The sequence below is a fragment of the Marmota monax genome, unplaced genomic scaffold, assembly GCF_021218885.2.
Source record: "Marmota monax isolate L192 unplaced genomic scaffold, Marmota_monax_Labrador192_F-V1.1 WCK01_AAM20220418_F8-fsc00002, whole genome shotgun sequence".
NCBI lineage: Eukaryota > Metazoa > Chordata > Mammalia > Rodentia > Sciuridae > Marmota > Marmota monax.
Window position 1 is genome coordinate 31,964,516 of NW_026693571.1, and position 22,829 is coordinate 31,987,344.

Below are 22,829 nucleotides of genomic sequence, written 5' to 3' on the forward strand. Positions count from 1 at the left end.
CTCTTATATTAGCTGTCCTTAAATATATCTTCTATATACAATTTTGAGAAAAAATCTAGAACAAATACATTCAGATTTTACAACACAGTATGATATAAAAGCATTAATAAGAGGATTTACACCAAAATGTTATCAATGGTTTTAAATCTCTTCTTCAACGAACACATAGCTACATTTTTTAAAATTATGAATTATGCACAAGACTAACAATAGACAAGTCACAGACCAAACTACTGCCTAAATAATTTTAACTCAAACCCAAAACAAGTAGTGTAAATTGGTTTAGCTGCTCAAAGCATATCTCTTCTACATAAAACCATTCAATCATTTTTATATTTAAGTAACTATGAAATATTTTATATTTAAGTAAATGTTATCTCTAAAGCAGTATGACTTTGGCATTTGTTTCAACAAATTATGTTAATTTCAACAATATTTCATATTTTTATTGTCATTTAAATAAACAAAAGTATGCTTTTAAGAAAAAAAGGTAAATTAGTTATACTTCCTCCTTCTCATTCTCAATCACTAGATCCTGGGTATGAACTGTGCTCATCACTCAACTTCTGCCAACCTCCTCCAGCCCTGCTCACCCTCCACTTCAGAATGGAGACTATGGATCCCTGTCAGCCCTCACTGACAGGGAACCCCAAGGAATCTGCTTTTCACTATCATAAAAATACATTGCTCTCAGTTGCGCAACACTCATAAAAACTACATACTGCAACACTTCCACTTAACTTCTTCAAATATTTAATTGCTGAGTAAAACAAAAAAAGGGTGTTTCCACTTATTCAAAATACTTTAGAAGATTAAAAATCTCTCTTTCTGTCTCTCTCTCTCATTCTCTCTCGGGGGAGGAATATTAAACGACGACTCCACAGCTTTTTTGCTGTTGTTTTCCTTTATTATGAAAAGAGTGATGCTATGTTCTAGCACTTATAGAAAAATTAATGGAATGCTGACCTACTAAAAATATCCAATAACAAGGTACCCCTCTATGATCTGAATTTTTAAGATCTCTAATGTAAGGCAGTAGGAAAATAAAATATTTACAAGAGATATGACATGTATTTTCCCAAATTAACCTTTACTTAAACAGCAAGCTAAGCAAAATTTTAGCTTTTTCTACAAGCCCAAGTATGAATTAAGATCATGGATTACTTACATTTATTTACACAGACATGCACGTATATATGAAATGTGTACTGAGAGACAGGGCAGCATCCTATTCATTTTCTCATTAACCCAAGTCAATATTATCAACCAATAATGTATCTTGCTAGTGTTTATTACATAAAAATATAATCTTAACAGTTGTAAAGGAATTTTTCAGACTCTTTGTCCATCAATAAATGTAAGGCTAATTCATGCCCAAGATGTCTCTAAAAAAGAGCCTTTATGATGAACATGGAATGTAAGTTAGAAAAGACGATCTGGTGTATTAATAGAATATGAAGAGACCTGAAGCATGTGCAAAATATTTATATAGTGACTTCAGAGTACAAAAGGAACACAGATAGGGGATGGCATACACTACAGACTGTTATTAAATAAAATTATTATATCATACACGCACCAAAGAGAGAATGTGACATAATACACATAAGGCATGTATTTGAGGTTCAGTTAGCCAGAAGACGGGGCAGAGGATGACAACTCGAGCTTCCATACTAGCAGGTAAGACAGTAACAAGGCCTAGAGCCTACATAGGGCCACATGTGTGATGCAATGTCACTTTTGTGAGTGTGCACTGCTACATCACATCTTTGTATACTTCAGAGAGGCAAATGTACATTTATATTTTCATTTTTAAAAAATATTTTTTAATTGTCAATGGACCTTTTATTTATTTATTTATACGCAGTGCTGAGAATCAAACCCACTGCCTCACACATGCCAGGCAAGCACTCTGCCACAACCTCAGCCTTCTCATGTATTTTATACTAGATTCATAATCTGTGTTCTAAAAATAGACACTATTCTATTTAATTCATTTGTATAACACCTAAAACAATATTAAAAGCACCGGCATTTTAGTACTGTAAATGGAAATAATCACCAGTATGCATCATGCCTCCAAAACTAAAGACCACTTCTTAATGATCAAGAAAAAGAGGTAGGTCAGACAGCAAAGATATCAGAATAAAGAAATTAATAGAGACACTTTACAAACTTTCACTTAAATTACATATACTTGTGTATATTTTTATGCATACATATATTCACATGGTTTTATCTATTATTGATGTTCATATATCCAGACACTCATTTTATTTTAAAAATCTTTCCTAAGAAGTTCCTAACTAAATCATAATTCAAATAAAATCCATAGGTAAGGATAGAATGGTTAGTTGATCTATATAGGAAAAGTTTTAAACAGTTTACAAATAAATATGGGTTATGATAAGTTAATCTTTTTTTCCCCCTTCAGGGTTAGGGATCAAACCTAAGGCCTCATACATACCAAACACACACTCTTACCATGGAGCTATACCTCACCCCTGGAAGAATTCTTAGCAGACTGCCTGTGTCAAATATTTAAGGGTTTGATCAGGCCTAAAATCAAGGAGATGAACTAACGAAATGCCAGGTTATGTTCAAGGGATAGTTATAAGACCAAACTTAAAGAGCATTTATTTTCATATAAATTAAATCTCAGTATTTCAAACATATAAAATATAAAATTTAAAATGAGAAATTACGATTAGTGATATTATGATGCTTAAACGTTAAACCAGAAAAAAATAGAGCTTCTAACAATACATTTTGAGAATTCTCTTTTTTCTTTAATATTTATTTTTAGGTAATCTATTTTCAATGGATCATTACTAAATAATATTTAAAGCAAAGACATAAAGCATATACTTCTGTGGGCTATAAATCAAAATCACTAGTATGTCCTAGGATGAGACTGAACTTTTCAATCTTACATGTGAAAACAGTGTATGTAATGTCTTGGCAAGTTTCTAAATATATTTCTTCACTTCTAACAGAGCTAAAAGGATCTATTATTTGTTGCCAGGGTTTTTTGGTCCAAATCCAAGGCAAGATGACCTTGTCCTTGATTAAAACAATAGGATATTGCTTCCTCTCAGGCCTCTCTACAAGCAAGCACAGTGGAAAATCTCCTCAAAAGATAAGTTTATTTAATCTCAGGAAATGTATCTGTTACAATAGACAAAAAAGAGATCAGATAAAGAAGTGGATTGATAACCCAAAAGAGGTGCACAACTTAGCATCAGTAGCAAGTTGCTGTTGCTATATTTCTACCTTGTTAAGGAAAATGCATCAATCATGAGACACTCCAGCCAATGCTCTCAGACAAAGGTCAAGTTTCCATGGTAGCGTAGGAGCAATATTAAAAAAAATAATAAGTTTCTTAACTTTAGTCTAGTTAACACATAAAGGGACAGGAGGTAGAGAAAGAGGCTGTCCTCCTTTGCTGGGTCTTCATAGTCCCTAACTTGTGTCCTCTACTTCAGCACCTGGACAGACTTTCCTCTCTCTAGCCCAGTCCAATCCAGCAGTGAAGCTTCAAAGTTCTTCCTCATTACCTTCTGTATCCTCATATTCTTTTACATCTTCCTGCCTTGGGTTCTCACATGGTATTGGTCAAGCTTTGAAAAGTCTTCTGTAACCTGAACTTTTAACATTTGATCAATAGTTTTAAATTCCAATCACATCCTTAAACATATGGTACACAGAGGGGGAAAATCTATTCAAGATAGGAACTTTCATCTACCTGCAAAGACCAAACCTATTTCAAAGCATAAATCAGAGTAAATAATAAAATTAAACATTATATATTAAGTGCTACTGAATTACTATTGAGAGACAATAGAAATAAATTATAATGAGATGAGGAACAAGCCAGAGTCAAACGAAGAACATTAGAAGGTAAGAAATGGGAAAAGAAAATGAAATGCTTATAATTAGACTAAATTTAAAAAGCATAGTTGGGATGGTGGTATGTTTATAGTTGGTTAAGTGAAATTTCATCCATTCTGGTTAAGGGACTTATGAATGATGAAACTGATGCTTGTGGTTATACACAGTAGCCTTACTAAATTGCTGAGGCTGGCTTTGAACTTGTGATCCACCTACAACATAGTCTTAAGAGAGGGAGTTGTGAGTTAATGTTGGGCTCCATGATATATACAGAGTTCACTAGAGCAGACACAAAGGAGACAAAATAGGCTCAGTGCTTCCAGTGGAGCCCAGGCAACCAGATGTTGCAAAGGAAACAGAATGAAAAAGTTGAGGCATGAAGTGTGTTTAAAAGTTAAGCAGCAAACAGAGTGTGAGGGCATGTGCTTGTTTGTCCAACTACTAGAAAGGCTAAAAGCAGGAGTATCACTTGAGTCTAGAAATTTGAGGCCAACCTGTGCAACATATCAAAACCTCAAAAAAAAAAAAAAAAAAAAAGGAAGTAGAAATACATTTGGCCCTCTGTGTCTTCAAGCCTCACATCTATGGATTAAACCAATGTGGATCAACAATATGAAAGAGTTAAACAGCAAACAGGAAAATGTACATGGTAGAAGTCAAACAGAAAAGCAAAAGGGAATAAAGAACTAGGCTAGGGGCCAGGGTTGTAGCTAAGTGGTAGACCACTTGCCTCGCATGCAGGAGGCGCTGGGTCCAGTCCTCAGCACCACATTAAAAAATAAATAAATAAGAAAAACAATGCACCAATTCTTAAAAACCAAACAAACAAAAAGAACTAGGCTAAATGCCATCTTTTCCTGATCACCCATACTCAAACTTCAAGATAATTAATTTCAAAAAGGACAGCTGCACTATTGACTGAGTCAAGCAATGACAAGTCTTATAAAATAATTTTGATTGATATGTTGCTCTTTTATAGCAACAGTGACTGGAATATCATCACATACACCAAGAAAAAAAAAGAATAGTGGACAAGCAAGCAATTTTTCAAGTCATGTATGCCACTGATCAATACCAACTACCTCAATTATATATACTCTACATATCTCATTCTGACTGAATTTGGCTGATTAAGGGAGGTAGTATAGGCTTGCAGTTAAAACTAGAGCTATGACATTAAACAAACCTGGGTTTCAACTGATGGCTCTACTATTTATGAGTAATAAGTCTCTAAGAAAAGCTGCTTTTTAATCTCAGCTTTCCTCATCTCTAAACGTGGGGGTTTATTGTAGGATTTAAGTCAGGTAAAATGCAATACAATGCCCTCTAAACAGTAAGAGCTCAATAATTAAGGTAGCTACTGCAATTCATTCCCAACATTTAAGTAAGGCAATTCCTTATGTATACCACCTTTTCTTATCATTATTTAATCTTGACTTGAGGTATGTTTTATTATAAGTATAGCATAATACAGAAGTCAATAATGTACCAAAATATAAAACTGGAAAACAGGTTATCAGTTTGATACATCAAATTCAATTATTGGAATCTAATCAAAAACTGTTAAGTTTCCCAGCCATAGCATCATTCAATATTTATCTAAGAGAATTAAAGTCAGAACATTATAGCAATACATGCATACCCACATTTGTAGCAGCACAATTCACAATAGCTAAACTATGAAACCTGCCTAGGTGTCCATCAACAGAAGAATGGATAAAGAAAATGTGGTATATATACACAATGGAGTTTTATTCAGCCATAAAGAAGAATGAAAGTATGTTGTGTGCAGGGAAATGGGTGGAACTTGAGAACATGATGTTAAGCGAAATAAGCCAAACTCAAAAAGTCAAGGGGCATGCATATGTTTTCTCTCATATGTGGAAGCTTGAAGGGAAAAAGCATGGGGTGGCTGGTAGCATCTCATGAAAACAAAACAGAGATCAGTAGAGAAGAAGAAAGGGGGTGGGGAGCTACTGGGGAATAAAGTCGACCAAAGCATGCTGTATGTGTGTATAAATAAGAAACAATAAATTTCAACATCATGCATAATTCTAATGCACTAATGAAAAAATTTTACAAAAATAAAAAAACTATATCTCACAATCAAAAAAAAATTTACAAATTTTCAAAGTGATCCCTAATCATAATCACAGATTTTTAAAGACATATGAAGTGGACAAAAAGGGAAGAGAAAGGTTCTAGGGTTTAAAAAAAAACAGGAAGAAAGAAGTTGAGATTTTTAATGCTATTCCAATATTTCCCCCTACTTACGGAGCCTACAAAACGTTTTTTCAGATAGCATCAATTTATAGTCTGTACAACAACTGGTCTCTTGTTGTCTTTTGAAAAATACAGAAATATTATTTCAGAAGTGCTAACAATCTCCTTTAATTTTCAGAAACTCACAAGATTTTTACATGTTTATGTTCACGAAACCACAAGACTCTTCTAAAGACTAACCAAAAACCCCTGCATGACAATAAAAATACAGCCCAGTGCTGGGAAAATTTCTGTGATTATCTTAGTATTATCAACTGAGCATATATGGATAGAGAGGGGACAGAAGAAGGCATGATGAAATATGTAAAATTCGCTAGTTTAATGGGCATAAAACATTAAATGAAACTTAAGATTATCCAAAAATTCAATTAAATGAGAAAGTCAACAGTATTTACTGTATACTTATTATGTGCTTGTATAATTATAATGCACTGAATGAGATCAAAAAATAAAGAATGAAAGCCCACAAGATCTCAAAGATTCTTACAAAATATAAAAAGAGTTTACTTCTTAAACCCAGTCATAACAACAACAAAAAGCTTCCCAAATTTAATGTATTTTTAGTACCACCTTCCTTTCTGTACTAAAACAAGCAAAGCTGCTTAAAAAGTCACAAATTTCTCAAAGAAGCGAAAATATAAATATTTGTAAATTTGATAAATTTGGCTTATTTGAAATTAGCTGTGACATTCTTCTTGAAAAGTTTCACAGGGTGAAAGAGAGACATTCTTGCTCCATTTTGCTCAAGTCAACTGCAACTGCTGACTGAGTCACCTATTATATGAGAGCCAGAGTCATTTTCTCTTATTCAACTTCTCACATATAATTACAATTTAAAGGCCTAATTGACAACAGCAAAGTCTAGATCACAATGCCTAGTCAACAAGTAGAGAGACCACAATTGCCAACTGTGCCACATATGAAAGTCTGGGGAGGCAAATTTTAGTATTCAACAGTATTGTGGAAATATCATTCATGTTTTCTAAAAGTTGCTTGATACAAAGTTATATTGTGGTCAGTTTTACTTTCTCATATCATTACCTTAAATTTTAGTGAGATATGAAGAACCTATTAGGAAACATGTGCTTACAGAATATGATACCAGGCGCTCTAGTTCATACACTATTTGATACAACCTGTCTTGACTGCTCTTGTTCTCATAAATCTAGTAATACTTTCCCTCCCTCTACTAGTGAGTGGTTTTAATAACTTTATTTATTTGCTAATTTACATTATTAATACTGTCCTCCTATTTGCAGAAATGATACACAAGGTGAAGAGGGACCCTCTGGTTTAAATTTTGTTTCTAAGATTCTTAAGTACTAACTACTACTCTTACCTGGAAGAAATCACTATGGCAGAAGGGCTTAATTTTAAAGATCCTGTTAATAAAATCAAACTACAATGGAACTTCTCTGTAACAACTTTTCCCATTAGTGAAATTAAGTATAGGCTGGTCCTTTTTTGGATCTGATCCAAAGAGATTTAATTAGTGAAGTACCACAAGAACCTCATTAAGAGGGGCTGGGCTCTGAGTACCACAACATGCCACCAGGCCAGCACCTTCCTCAAGAATATCCTGGGGCTCACTCACAAGGGGAGGCGATGCCTTCAGGTTACTTCATCTAAGGAAAGCTACTGTATGTAGTTAATACTTTTGAAATCAAACCACACTCATAAACCTAAGCATCTAAATATTCTAAATTCATAGCTTCCTATTTACAAATATTCAAAGCTTCAGCAACTTATACTCATTTTAGAAATTTAACATCTCATCCTTTTTTAGAATACATAAGACAATTCCTATACCCTAATGTAATAACCTACTGGATGCTAGGTATGCAAGACACTTCAAAAATACTATACGTGCTGCTTAATCACAAATATTTTCACTGTGAGATTTAATGGAAATATCAGTGCTATGAATTTGTATGATGGCAGAAAACTTGCAGCATGGTGACATAAAGCAGCAGGGTGAGAGCTCACGTTCCTGGAACTGGAGCTCTGACCTGGTGTTAGCAAAGAAAAGTGTTTCTCACTAACAGCAGTGGCTGCCTGTGGGACTTCAGCACGACAATCGCACAGCTGACTCATGGGAGCAATTATAAAGAAGCAGTAATTTTTTGTGTGGCATTAAAAAAAATTCCGTGCTTTCATCACCAATTAATACATGTTAAGTAGTCAGATGAATCCCACTGATCGTTTTCTTACCAAATCAATAACCAAACCTATCCCTCCTTTCAACCTACGTGTGAATTCCTCACTACAGATTCCCATTCCCAGTAACCTCTCTTATGATCTTTCGTTAAATTCAACTACAAAAAACATTTTTTGAAACTATTCAGATACTAAAAGCTCTAGTTTCTGATTATAAAAAGCAGTCCGTCCAATATTTCTCAATGTCAATGCTTTTTCTTTAAACAAACTGTTGGTCTTGCTTTAATATTTTTTAAATTACAGCAAAATTGGAAGAACAAGCCAGTTGGAACTCACCCTCCCTCCTCCAAGCAGATTATTATACCCTCTACAAAAACTGTTTTTCCTGAAGAGAAAGAGCAACAATCCCCATTGTAAAGCAGATCTCTATGATGTGCTACCCAAGCACACACAGCATTTGCGATACTTACTGAGTGTTTCTCCTGCTGGCCCATAACTCCATGGTTAGCTGGGGCTGCTAGTGGTTTCATAATGAAGAAACATATGCTGAACTGAATTTACACATCATGTACCAATCTCTCACGAAGGCAAGTCACCCTCTACAGCATTAAATTAAAAGAAAAAGAAAGAAAAAAAAAGAGGGAGGAGGGAAAACCAAGCTGCAGCTTAAAGTGTCACTACTGGTAAGCTTAAAAAACCCTTCACACTTGTAGACCAGAAAAGGAATCCGAACAACGGTGCTCGGCTCCATTTTTATAACATTGAAACTCTAACCCTCTCAGGCTATGGCAAGACCGAGAAAACCTCATACAGCTCTCAATCTTCCAAGACGACAAGATCATTTCTGAGACTGAAGAACAAGAGGCAAAAGAAAAGAAGGGGGGAAAAAAAGCTAAAATGGCTGACTGCACACAGATTCCTCTCAAAAAGGCTTAATACAGAGTTATATTAGCCAGGGTGGTATAAGAACCGGTCTCTAGCATTCAGCCAAGCATTGTTAACACTCTTGTTTCATTTGCAATCACATATACGGACCCCTCCAACCAAGAAAAAAAAGAAAAAAGAAAGAAAGAAAAAAAATCAGGGCAGAGCGTGTGAATCGGGACCTCCTCCCTAGCTGCTAATGATGCTGACAGAGTGGTGACCAGTGATCTCTGTCCCACTCCACTAACCAAGTTTGCACAATTAATCTTAGCAGCATGACACTGATGGACATTTAATTTAATGATGTCTGTCCCTCACACTCAACACAAGCATGCCTGCTAGCAAGAGAGTCACTAACAGAAACACAGCACATGCACACACACAATCTCAAGAATCATGAGTCTGAATGCAATACACCAATATAATTACATTATTGTGCTTACTTTGGAGGACCATGGCTGCAGGCAGTTGGCATAGCAACGCACAAGGAAAGCCATTTCCTGGGTAGAGAGAAAGCTTCCTTTTCTAAATAAAAAATTCCTCTTAGGAAACAAACAGCATTGCTGCTTCCTGCAGAAAGCAAGACACTGTAGTCTGTCTCTTAACCTGCAAGGCTCACACTCGATGCAGTTCTAGTGATGTAAGTGGATTTCTCTCTCACCCTCCCTCTCCCTATATACACTGAAATATTCAGCTCAAACGGTACACACATTCCTTAAGGCTCGCCCCCTCCTCTACTTAACCATTTCACTCATTAAGGTAGCGATGGACAATTCAGATAAAGTAACAAGCTCTTGCCTGTATTATATCAGCAGCTGTAGGTTAAGCAAGTCTCAGAGGGATGGAATCCATTGATTGCTGACTCCAAATAATATCACTGAAGACAGGGTGGGAAATCGGAGCAAGGACTTACTTGAACAGCTTTGAACTAAACTATGATTTTTCACCAAGGTGAGGATAAAGGAATCAATGTGACCTTTACCCCACCCTCAATATCATTGTACTATAGTAAACGAATATCCACCAAAAAAATTTAAATGCATGCTTAGCAAGCTTTGTGTAAATTTAGAGGTGATTTTTCACAAACACCCATACACACACACACACACACACACACACACTGCCTTGTCAATAATATTAAAATAAATCCACCCAGTTTTTTTTTAAAGCAAACCAAACTTCTATAGGTAGAGTGCTGAAATTCAGTAAGAATACATTATTCTACCATAAACTCTTAATTTTACCTACATATGTAGATTTATTTAAAGGAGTACATTATAGTTGACAAAGAATAAAGACACTTATTTTCTGAATCATTGGTCAGTTCCTCTCATTCAGATTTATAAATGGTATAAGGAATAGAAAATAGATATAGAAATTTAGCATCTTTGATAATGTTCTCTGCAACTGTCAGTGCTTGCTAACTTATGTTTCTCGTCTATCTTAAGACTGCACCCATTCTATCATCTTTCTTCCTTTGTCCTCATCCCTAAAGGAAACCATTCCCTGATTTACATTCTTTTTGTCACCCATTCCCATCTCTTTCTTAGACTCCCATCATGCGCTGTCCCTCTTCTCCCACACATATTTAACCACTTCTCCACAACCAGAGATAATCGACATTGACTTTTAAAAGTTCTGTTCTCTCATTTCAAAAAGCCAACAGAAACAGAAGTCTTTCCTATACCTCACATTTCCTTATGCTGCAGTCTCACCTCTTTCCCACACTTCACAATCAAGAATTACCTGCTTTGGTTTTCACTATTTCCTGTTTTCCCGCAGATTCCACAAATGAAGGACCACTGTGATCCTATTGCACAACTGATACATCCATACTCAGTTAAGGATAATTGGTTATCCTAACACCTGCTTCCACTCATCACAAAACCTGTAAATTAAATTCTAATTTTTTCTCCAACTTAGATTTCTCTTCATCTCTGCTGCTATCATACCACTCCATTATTTTCTGCTTTAAGAACAGCAAAAGTCTCCTTCATCCAGTGGCCTAGAGTCATTCCAACCATTCCATCCAACTCATTTACCATACTATCTCCTGGAATCCTCTAAAAATGAAAGTCTGATCATTTCATCTTCATTCACAGCACCACTTTTAAAATTAAAACACTTCAGTGGCTTCCTGTTGCACTCAGCTTAAAGGCCAAACCCCAACATTCTGCAAGCCTTGCACACTTTCCAGACTTACACCACGCCCAAGCTCACTCTTCATGCCAGGTCCTAGGGCTCTCTTGCTTCCTTGATGGGCAAAATGGCCTTAGTAAATGTTACTTCCTCTGTCTGAAATTCTCCTTCTCCCTCCCTCCCTTCCTGTCTCCCCTTCTGCCCCCAAAAACATACTGGTAAAATGCCCTCAGGGTTATCACAACAGTATTCATCTCTCACTTATTACAGTTGTGATTTTACAGTTAGTCATGAGAGTATTCAAGCAGTTCATCCGCTCCATCCCATGTACCCTAATGTTCAATGAAAGCTAGACATTAGGACATACATTTTTCTGCACAACTGTTCTCTCAGCACTGAGTATAGTACACATTGCAGGCACTTACATTTTTGTTAAATGAATGAAATTTCCACTAACTGGAAATAGATACTGTCAAGACCATATTTGATGTTCTAGATAAGTTCCTGTCAAAATCCCAAATATTTCTTCTATAATAGACACAAGAAATAATTTTAAAGCAAATAGTACCCAAAGGTGAAAACAGCCCAAGCATCCATCAACAGATGAATATGTAAATACAATGTAGTGTATATATTCAGTGGGGGCAGTATTCAGCCCAAAAAAGGAATAAAATTCTGTTACATGCTACAATATGGATAAACTGTAGCCATTAGCCTAAGCAAAATAAGCCAGTCACAAAAGAATAAACACTATATTCATAGAGATAGAAGGTAGAAAGGTGGTGGTAGGGATTGAGGAAGGAGAAATGGGGGAGCAATTGTCTAGTAGGTACGGAGTTTCAGTTTGGGAAGATGAAAAAGTTCTGGAGATGTATGACAGTGATAGTTGCACAACAATGGAAATGTACTCAAATGCCACTGAACTGTATCCTAAAAATAGTTAAAATGGCAAATTTTAATGTTACATATATTTTACCCCAATAAGAAAAATAGGTGGCAAAGACTACATAGTCAAGTTCCACATTTTCCATCTAGTCTATGTCCCAACATGTCCATGTGCAAAAAAAATTCTTCTCTAAGCTTAAATCAAAGTGATCCCATGCTCTGATGGAGTATGACCTTATATGTGAAAATTTCTCATTACTTGTCTCTCTCCAGAAAAAAAATGTGTCACTTCTCTCAAGAAGGAAATGAACCTAATGGGGGAACCTGATAGATGAAGTAAGAAAATCACACATCCTCAGGCACAGATGCTTTACTGTGCTGTGACCTGGTGTGATTTCTCTTTGCAACCTGGCTTCATGCCTACAACCTATATATCTTAAAACTCAGGACTGTGATACTGTTCTTTAATCCACATTATCTTGTACATAGAAACACAATCATGCCAGGTTATAATATGCCAGATACTGTTTAAGAAATAAAATATAAACTCAGGGTTTAGAAAAATCCAATATTATAAATTTTATATAAGCAAGAATAAATCACACTAATGTGTAAGTAGCTCTAACTTGCAAAATATTTACTCCATTCAATAACCATCTAGATTTAGCAAGTAGCATTATATAGACTCGAAAGAAAGAAGCCAAGAAACAACTCTGCATCAAGAACATCCAAATACTTCTAAACTTTCGGTAATAATACTTCAAAAGATGGGATTACATAGCTAGGAAATTACTTAATATAAAGGCTTTCCATGCCAAATTTAATACTATTGTATTCTCTCATACTTTTTCTACCTAAATTGTTTACTTTCTAATTACTATAAAATTGAGAAAAATTATCTGTTCTTTTCAGTAATTATTAATCATATTTAGAAGTTATATGGTGTTTATCCATAGATCTTATTGTGCTTTATAAATACTTAATTAAGCTTCATCAAAACCCAAGGGAGGGCTGGGGCTGTAGCTCAGTGGCAGAGTACTTGCCTAGCATGTGAGGCACTGGGTTTAATCCTCATTATCTCATAAACATAAAATAAATAAAAATGAAATTTAAAAAAAAAGGGAAACAAAAAATAATACACTCTCTTTTATTAGAAAATACTGTATAAGACTATAAAGTTAGCACTTTAGAAGAATACAAAATAGAACTCTTGTTTTTCTAATACCACTTACTTCACTTAATAGTCATAAATTGGTTTCTTTTCTCTTATCACTATCCCAAGGGAAAAATTATAGAAGTTGGGGAAAATTGATGGGTGAGCAAGGAATAAGTTATTCTTTGATACCCAGAAATAAGAAATTTTACAAATTTGAGAAACCAAAAGTTTGATTTTTTCCCCAAGAAATGACATTTAAAATACTATTTTTGTGTATGAATTCACCAAATCAGTTAAGCAAAATAAAGGATGGTCAGATATTTGACCCTTTTTTTCTAAAGCCAATGTACCCCACTAATACTATAATTTCTTTCAAAAAGTGAAAGTTGACTATCTGACAAACTTTTCTTCATCCTCCACTTTCCTGGCATTCCTTAACTCTGTTCTACATTGTTATATAATCTCTTTCCCCCACTGGTGTATCTCAGAGAAAAAGTAGTCACAGAGTCAATCTATGAAATAGTTCATCATTAAAAATAATTTAATTACGAAATATGAAAGAAACCAACACATCTCCTAAAACAGTAAAACTGGAATAAACAACTGAGTTAAATCTAAATATGTACTTTGGAAATACTGGAAAACTTCAAGTTAACGTTCAGCTTCAGAAAGATCTAATGGAGCACCATAAAGCTCTAAAAAAAAAAAAAAAAACTAATGGAGCACCTAAATAAAGATTACCCTGATATGCACAAAATATGCTTTCAAAGAAATCTTCAAGCTATTTCTTCTTTTATATATATATATATATATATATATATATATATATATATATATATATATTCCTGACAGTAAACTGGTTAGTTGCGTATGATTCATAATTGGAAAACTAATGTAGCAATCTACCTTAATAAATGTTCCATAAATATACCAAGCACATGGGAAGAGAAAGATTAAAGGATGACACAATTTGGAGATATCCAGACAAATAAATAAAATAAAGAAACCTGTAAGTTAGTGAGTTATTCCAACATTGGGCTTTTATAAATGCACTTGTTTGAAAAATGAGACTTTAACAGCGGATTAAACAAAGCTTACTTCATTTCCTAGAACCTATTTTAAGAAAAGGTCAGACTTCATTTTGTAGTGCACAGGTTTCAGAGGTAGAATCCTTGAAAACTGGCTGCAAATCATTTCAATGTCTTTTCTAGGGACAAGGACTTAAAACAGGTCTCCCTACTATATTTCACAGAGCAACACTGCAAATGCACAGAATTATTATCTTTATTACTAATTTGCCATGTAATATACTCCCTTGTAATATATTTGCACAAGCATAATGAACCATTAAATATTTAACAAAACAGGAAATGTTGCACTACAAAATGAAATAAGTCAGCTGAGGTCAGGGATCATACAGTATTTTGTTTATCTGATATTGTTAGTGATGTATTAAGCTTTATCCCTTGTACTTGACATACAGTAACTGTTCAAACAAAGAATAAATGCATAAGTGATTCCACTTATAACCTGTGAAATACTGTTAGTCTTTAACAAGAGGAAGCAGACACTGGAGGGTTGGGTAACCATAAAAAATGTCTAATTTGCTTATTGAAAAAAATAGAGGCTTTATATAACTTGACAGATGAAAAGAGTAGGCCAAAACTAGTAAATTTAACAGGGAAAAATACAAAGATCTACATGTGCACTATCAAAATGTCCCTCGTGTAAGTGCAGGAATGGGGATGTGGCTTAAGAAACAATTCATAGAGAAATGGAAGGTAGCAATTATCTGTAAAACTAACCTACTAGAGCTCTACCTATACCTGCCAATGCACAAGTTCTAACCTTAATCTAAGGTTATTTTTACCAGATATATGATGTCCCCAGCAAGGAAGACTGGAAGTCATAGTACGATCTACTTTGTAGGGTTTTGTAAGACTTTACGTAAATTATTAGCAACCAGCTCTGGACTTCATAATTTAAAAGAAATGATGGGTACATATGGCACTCTAATGGGAGAAAACATGGATGAGGTATTTAGAAAGCTATAAGAAGCTGGGAATGAGCTGAGCACAGCGGTGCATGCCATCTAATCCCAGTGGCTCAGGAGGCTGAGGCAGGAGGATTGACAGTTCAAAGCTAGCCTTAGCAACTTAATGAAGCCCTAAGCAACTTAGCGAGACCCTGTCTCTAAATATAATTTTAATAGGGCTGGGGATGTGGCTCAGTGGTTAAGCACCCCTGGGTTCAATCCAGGTACAAAAAAAAAAAGAAAGAAAAGAAAAGACAGAAAAAGCTGGGAATGTTTAACACAGAGAACAGGTGTGGAGGGGTAGAATTATTTTAAGTATCTATATCATATTTACATTGATCATTTAAAAGAGATCTAGAATCATGAATTAAAATTACAGAGAGGCAGATTTCAACTAAGTATAAGGAAGAAGGGTTTTGTTTTGTTTTTTGAAATAAGGTCTTACTGTGTTGCCTAGGCTAGCCTTGAACTACTGAGTAAAAGAGTCCTTGTCTCCCAAATAACTGAGACTAATAGGTGTGCACCACCATGCCAGGATTATGGAAGACTTTATTAATAATCAGCCCTTCCCTATAAATGTAGTAACTGCTATAATTTATTAAGCTCTTACTTTGTAGCCAGCACTAAGGTGCAAGTGATACATAGTATACAAAGGAATCTTTCAAATACCAGTACTCACAGTAATTAAAATTTTTAAAGCAGAGACCGAATATTGGTGACTTTATAGAAAAATAAACTGTATTAAGTGGTTTACCTGGGGGATTCTTAAAAATCCTTTTCATGTTCTTAACATGGTCTTACCTAACATATCCATTACCAAATATCAGCTGGTACCAAAATGAGGATGAAAAGGGTGATGTTGTACAGAATGTTAGAAAAAGAGAGACTACATAAATAGGAACATATCCATCCTGAGATAAGACTTCCTGGTAGAAGCTATGCTTTATCCTAAGACTTTTGTTTGTATTTTGACAGGGGAAGAGGTAATACTAAAATAATCTCACTTTTCTCAAGGGGTGAGGGTTACTGGGGTTGAACCCAGGGGCACTTTACCACTGAGCCTGATCTCACTAAGTAGCTTAGGGTCTCACTAAGTTTCTGGATCTGGCCTGGAACTTGTGATCCTCCTGCATCAGTCTCCCAAGCTGCTGGGATTATAGGCATGTGCTACCACACCTGGCAAAATACCCTTACTTTAAAAAGAAAGAAAGAAATGATAGTGATAACTGGACATTGAAAGTTTTCCTTTTAACATCTTCACCTGAAAAAATAAAATAAAATAAAATTTGGGTTGAGGTTGTGGTTCAGCAGTGGAGCACTTACCTAGCACATGTGAGGTACTAGGTTTAATCCTCAGCACCACATAAAAATAGATAAATAAAATAAAGATATTGTGTCCAACTATAACTTAAAAAAAGGAAAATTAAAATAAATAAATAAATAAAATTTACCAAACTTAGAGAAAGGTGTGGCTTTCTTAATATAAGTAATAAATTATTCAAAAGCATGTTTGACCTAATTTGATTAAAAATTTAAATTCCTTAAAATGACTTGATTATTTTCAATATCATTCCACATATCACCGAAACATTTCCAATATTTTCTATTACAGAAGCAAACAATTTCTGAGAGGTATTTTTCAACTCTAAAAGCTGTAACTAATTTTTAAATTAATTTATTTATTTTAATTAGGTACATGACAGCAGAATGCATTTTGATTCATTATACACAATTGCAGCACAACTTTTCATTTCTCTGGTTGTACATAATGTAGCATTGCACCATGTGTACAGTCATACAGGTACCTAGGGTAATGATGTCCATCTCATTCCACCAGCTTTCCGGATCCCATGCCCCCTCCCCTTTGCCCAAACAAAGTTCATCCATCCCCCCTACCCCCCATTATGGATCAGCATCCACTTATCAGAGAGAATATTCAGCCTTTGGTTTTTTGGAATTAGTTTACTTCATTTAGCATGATACTCTCCAACTCCATCCATTTACCTGCAAATGCCATAATTTTATTCTCTTTGAAGGCTGAGTAATATTCCATTGTGTATATATACCACAGTTTCTTTATCCGTTCATCTATTAAAGGGTATCTAGGTTGCTTCCACAGTTTAGCTATTGTGAACTGAGCTGCTATAAATATTGATGTAGCTGCATCACTATAGTAAGCTGATTTTAAGTCCTTTGGGTATACATCAACTCAGAAGATCCAAAAATCCACCAGAAAACTTCTAGAATTAATGAATTCAGCAAAGTAGCAGGATATAAAATCAATACCCATAAATCAAATGCATTTCTATACATCAGTGATGAATCCCCTGAAAAAGAAATTAGGAAACCTACCTACCTCATTCACAATAGCCTCAAAAAAAAAAAAAAAAGAAGAAAAAGAAAGTTGGGAATCAACTTAACAAAAGAGGTGAAAGACATTGTGGAAGTCTCTACAATGAAAACCACAGACCACTAAAGAAGGAAACTGAAGAAAAACTTAGAAAAATCTCCCATGCTCTTGGAATGGCAAAATTAATATTGTCAAAATGGCCAAACTGGGCTGGGGTTGTGGCTCAGTGGTAAGGCACTTGCCTAGCATGCATGACGCACTATGTTCAATCCCTGGCATCACGTAAAAATAAACAAATAAAATAAAGGTATTGTGTCTATCTACAACATACATATATATATATATATATATATATATATATATATATTTTTTTTTTTTTAAACAAAAATGGCCAAAGTGCTATAAAGATTCAATGTGATTCCAATTAAAATCCCATCATTATTCCTTATAGAAATAGAAAAAGCAATCATGAAATTCATTTGGAAAAATAAGAGACCCAGAACTGCCAAAGCTGCAACTAAATTTAGACAACTAACTATAAGTTTTCAATTCATTAAAGGTTCAAGCCTATAAAAGGTCTATGCACAAGATTTTTGTTTTCTATTATAATATTAGTAGGCCTAAATTTGAATGTGCAATAATTTCATGATCATCCCTTTGTCAGGAAACAGTACTACTTACCAGTGGAAAGAAACTAGAAAGATTAAAAAAGGAAAAAAAAGCTGTACTTTACTGATGGTCCTAAAGGGAAAACAGTTGTTTCCATCAAAAGGATGAATCAACCAAAGCCTATCACTGTGCAGATAAAATTCAGTAATTGTTTCTTTACATTGGATATTCTATGCTTCAGCCTATTTCTTTAAAAGGTACAGTAGTCATCCAAAGTGGTTGAATTATTTGTTCTTTATTTCTCTTAGGTTAAATTTCAAGTTTAAATAGCATAAGAAGCAATATGTTAGATTCATTTTTTAAATAAGTAACTTCATGGATTGGGAATGGAAAAGATTTATGTCTATATTTGACTCTAACATTTACTATCTGAGTGACTAAAACATAGAACACATTACCTAACCTCTGTGGCGTCTGAGTGAGTATCTCCTAACAAGGGAAGATACCATCCTCTAATGTTCAGAACATCTACCAGACTGGTTCATCATACATGGTCAATAGGGTCTACTTTATCTCTTCCAAAATATTCTGAAAAGTATGATACGCTCAGGGTTTGGCCAACCCATTTAATTAATGTTGTACAGAAAGCTGGCACTAATGTACTTGTGCCAATATTCTCATACAAAATTGTTCATGTAGGTGGATCTATAATGTCACTCAGAGAAACATTAATGTTAATTTGGCTAATCTGATCCAAAGGCATGAACACAAATCTTTGATACTACTGAAACCTATTATGTGTTGCACAAAAGATACAAACAATGACATGCAAGATAGTGACTGCTTTCAAAGACTCTGCCGTTTCAGAAATTTATTTTTTATTTATTTATTTATTTTTGATGTTGGAAATTGAACCAGGGGCCTCATGTATGCTGAATGCAAGCTCACCAGCAAGCTACATCCTGCCAGAAAATTAATTATTAACAAACACATTTTCATGTCTCAACAACCTAATGTTTGGGAATAAGTATCAAAATACATAAGTGTTCAAAATGGCTCAACAGTCTTCACTCTAAAAGACAATGGCAATAATTTTTAAATGGAAGCATTAATCAATGGACTCCACTACCAGGAATAGGACTGCCTTCCCTTCTGTTATAATTAAATACATTCCAGACAGGAGATGCTTCCAAGTAAATTAGCTTGGAAAATAATTAAAAATAGAAGACTGTTTCTACATGGAAAATATTTTAAATGCCACAGAAATTTTTAAAATATTTTCTTGAAAAAGAATTCAGCCTACCAATATGGCCATGTGAGTTTAAGATGACAAAGTTCAGTCTTCCTTCTTCTAAATAAATTAATAAACACACAAAACCCAAATCACACATCTAATTTCTCTCTCTCCTTCAATGCTATTCAAATTATTATGACTATTCATACAAATTGAGTTGTACTTTAAACTATTAACTACTATCAATCAGCATAGTATATGCTGATACTTTAAACATAAGGATAATTCTAGAATATTTAATGCACATATCAGACAATTACAATAGTTAGAATTGCTACCAACTAGCCAGACAAATCACTTTCATGGGAGAATACATCTCCTGAGTGTGCTGTAAAGTAGGACTTCACAGCATTAACAACATATATCTATGAAGACACATTGAAAAGAGTAAGACCTACATTTATTCATTTTACAAATGATCCAAGACTTTAAGTGAGATAGGACAAGAAATAAGAAATTGCAGATCAACTTCAGAAATCATCTTACTGAGTGCAACAGACTTCAGCAAAATATATTGGGTCATATAAAATGCTTACTAAAAGACTTAGAAACAAACCCATTTTTCTTGATGGGTTATGTTTAACAGGAAATAAATGTTTTCTCCAGGGCATAAAGCAAAATAAAAATCTGTTGGATCAAAATTTTAAAATATATGCTACTCAATTCAGCAGACTTTTAAGATTTAAAAACAAATACTAACAAGATATGACTACTAAACTCAATCTCATACAAAACATGGTATTTACAAAGAAGCAAAAATAGAGTTTGGAAGAAAATGAGGCAGTTAGTTAAAGGAGAAATTTCTCTGAGTGAGAATGAGACATGAGCCTGTGGTGACAGTTTACCACTCAGAACATTCATGTGGCTATTTCAGTTCTTATCAAGGGAGGCTCACCATGACAAATATAGGTGTGGAGACATTTCCAGTCTCCTTCCAAAGGCAGCTCTATGTGATCAGGTGTTTATTCTGTTTTAGTTTCTGATTACTGAATCACACTCAACAGCAGGGCACAATCCTAAGTGGCCAGCCACACTTTGTGATGACAAAGGAAATTAGCCATTGATGTCTTAACACAGGCAGAAAGAGTGGCTAGAAAAAGCCTGAAGGCAGCATCTTTATTTGGATATAAAAGAAAAAAAAGGAGTCAGTAAAAAAGAGAAAATGAGATATTCAAAGTATAGGAAAACAAAGAGAGAATTCTAGAAATATAGTAAGAGGATTTTAGAGAAGACAGACATTTCTGGGTAGTTTTTATTATTGATTGACTTAATTTTTCTTTTTTCTAACCAAAATAATCTGTAACAAATTAGATGATCCTGAAAATCAACATTAAAAAATGCTTTTAAAATTATTTTGATGATAAAGTTTTTGTGGGACGGAGATTAAAACTAGTCTTACTTTAGGGGTTGGAGCTGTGGCTCAGTGGAAGCTCACTGCCCGGTGTGTGTGAGGAACTGGGTTCAATTCTCAGCACCGCATAAAAATAAAATAAAGGTCTGTCAACAACTAAAAATAAAAAAAAAATTTTAACTGTCTTACTTAATTGGCATAAAACCAAAACCCCATTTTTAAAGATTACCCAACAGATACTTTATAGGTATGATGAAAAATGTATATCACACAATGTTTTGCATAAAAAATATTAATAATGTCATAAGTCATGTCACATAACAGCTCATAATTACCTTGAAAGGTGAAGGTACTCAAAGAACTTTACAGAGGGGAAAGCCAAAATAAAATTCCTAAAGAAGAAAATGACCTACATAAGAAATGATAAATATTAAATTAAAACATGTACAGAGCAACTATGAAATGGATTATTAGTACCCATTCAATATAATTAATATATTTGAAACATAATTATTTAATGTAAAGCATTTTGAAATTCTGATTCCATCCAAATTTAGCTTGGAATCTTCTTATTTTTTTCTATGGTTTATAAGTTAAACAGCAAGAAGAAAAAGGAAGTATAGAAGGACAAAAAGATCACACAAAAACAAAACGTCAAATTCATAGGCATACAATTTGTGTCCCTGAATTCAAAAGAGCCCTATGCTTGGCTTAATCCTTTGTTGATGTCATCTTTCAGTTCCTAATAATTTTTGAACAAGGGACCCCATGTTTTCATTTCCACTGGGCCTCACAAATGATGTAGCCAGTTCTACATAAGGTAATGTAAAAAGTTTTACATTACAGAGAGAAAGAGATTAGATATGTATACACATATATATAGATATATGTTATTTTGAAGAGTAGCACTAAATTAGGTGCAGATTTTGGATTTGCCAAGCCTCCACAAAAGCATAACTATTTCTTAAAATCAATTAAAATATCACTATACCCCTCTGTGTATGTGTGTGTGTGTGTGTGTGTGTGTGTGTTCTGTTTCTCTAGACAACCCTAACATACCATGCAAATAAAATTTGCAGAACCACAGCTATAAGACTGGTCCTCAAAGTATGGCCTGAGGACCCCTGAGACTTTCCTGAGGTTAAACTATTTTCATAACAATACTAAGGTACTTGCCAGTTTTAATGTGCTAACATTTACACTCACAAGTAAAAGCAAAACTAGGTAAACTAGGCTGACTTCATAGCACATATCAAGACAGTGGCAGCACAAGTTATATATGACTACTACTAACAGGATTATGCAGAATTGGGTATCTGGCAGATATTCCCTTTAATTTTCTTTTGTCTTTTCTTCTTTTGGGGCTGGAGACTGAACCCAACACATGCCCTACCACTGAGCTACATCTCAAACCTGATATTTTCTTAAAAAGGAACACTTAGTTTCTCACTTAAAGGAAAACAGCTCATGGTATTTTGCTGATGGTAAAATATAAGCTTTCAAGTGAAAGTTCAAATTTTGGAAAACTTCTACCTAACACCACAAGCTTGGCATTTTCCTAATAATTAAGACCTTTTTTAAAATGAGACCTGTGGTGATTTCAACAAATGTGATCTTTTATATCATATAATGTACCAAAATTCAAAGTTTGCTAACTCAGTGACCAATATATGATATTATAAATCCTGCATGAGTACAAACATTCAATGTGTAAGACCAATGGGTTTTAATAAAAGAAAGTAAGACAGTTCACTG

At 34.3% G+C, this 22,829-nt stretch overlaps 1 protein-coding gene across 14 annotated transcripts in view; it reads right to left on the reverse strand.

Annotated features, from left to right (window-relative positions):
• The window catches only part of Rapgef2 (Rap guanine nucleotide exchange factor 2), a 261,682-nt gene that overhangs the window by 81,380 nt on the left and 157,473 nt on the right, over positions 1-22,829 (reverse strand). For 2 of the 14 annotated variants that reach the window (XM_046458883.2, XM_046458882.2), the window contains exon 1: positions 8,802-9,650. The exons of 9 other annotated variants lie outside the window; for them this stretch is intronic. In XM_046458883.2, coding sequence (XP_046314839.1) covers positions 8,802-8,861 — 60 coding nt within the window. In that variant the 5' untranslated portion in view covers positions 8,862-9,650. Of the gene's footprint in view, positions 1-8,801; positions 9,651-9,698; positions 11,538-22,829 lie in introns of those variants that run through there. 3 more of the 14 variants (XM_058583874.1, XM_058583875.1, XM_046458884.2) reach the window with 3 other exon arrangements.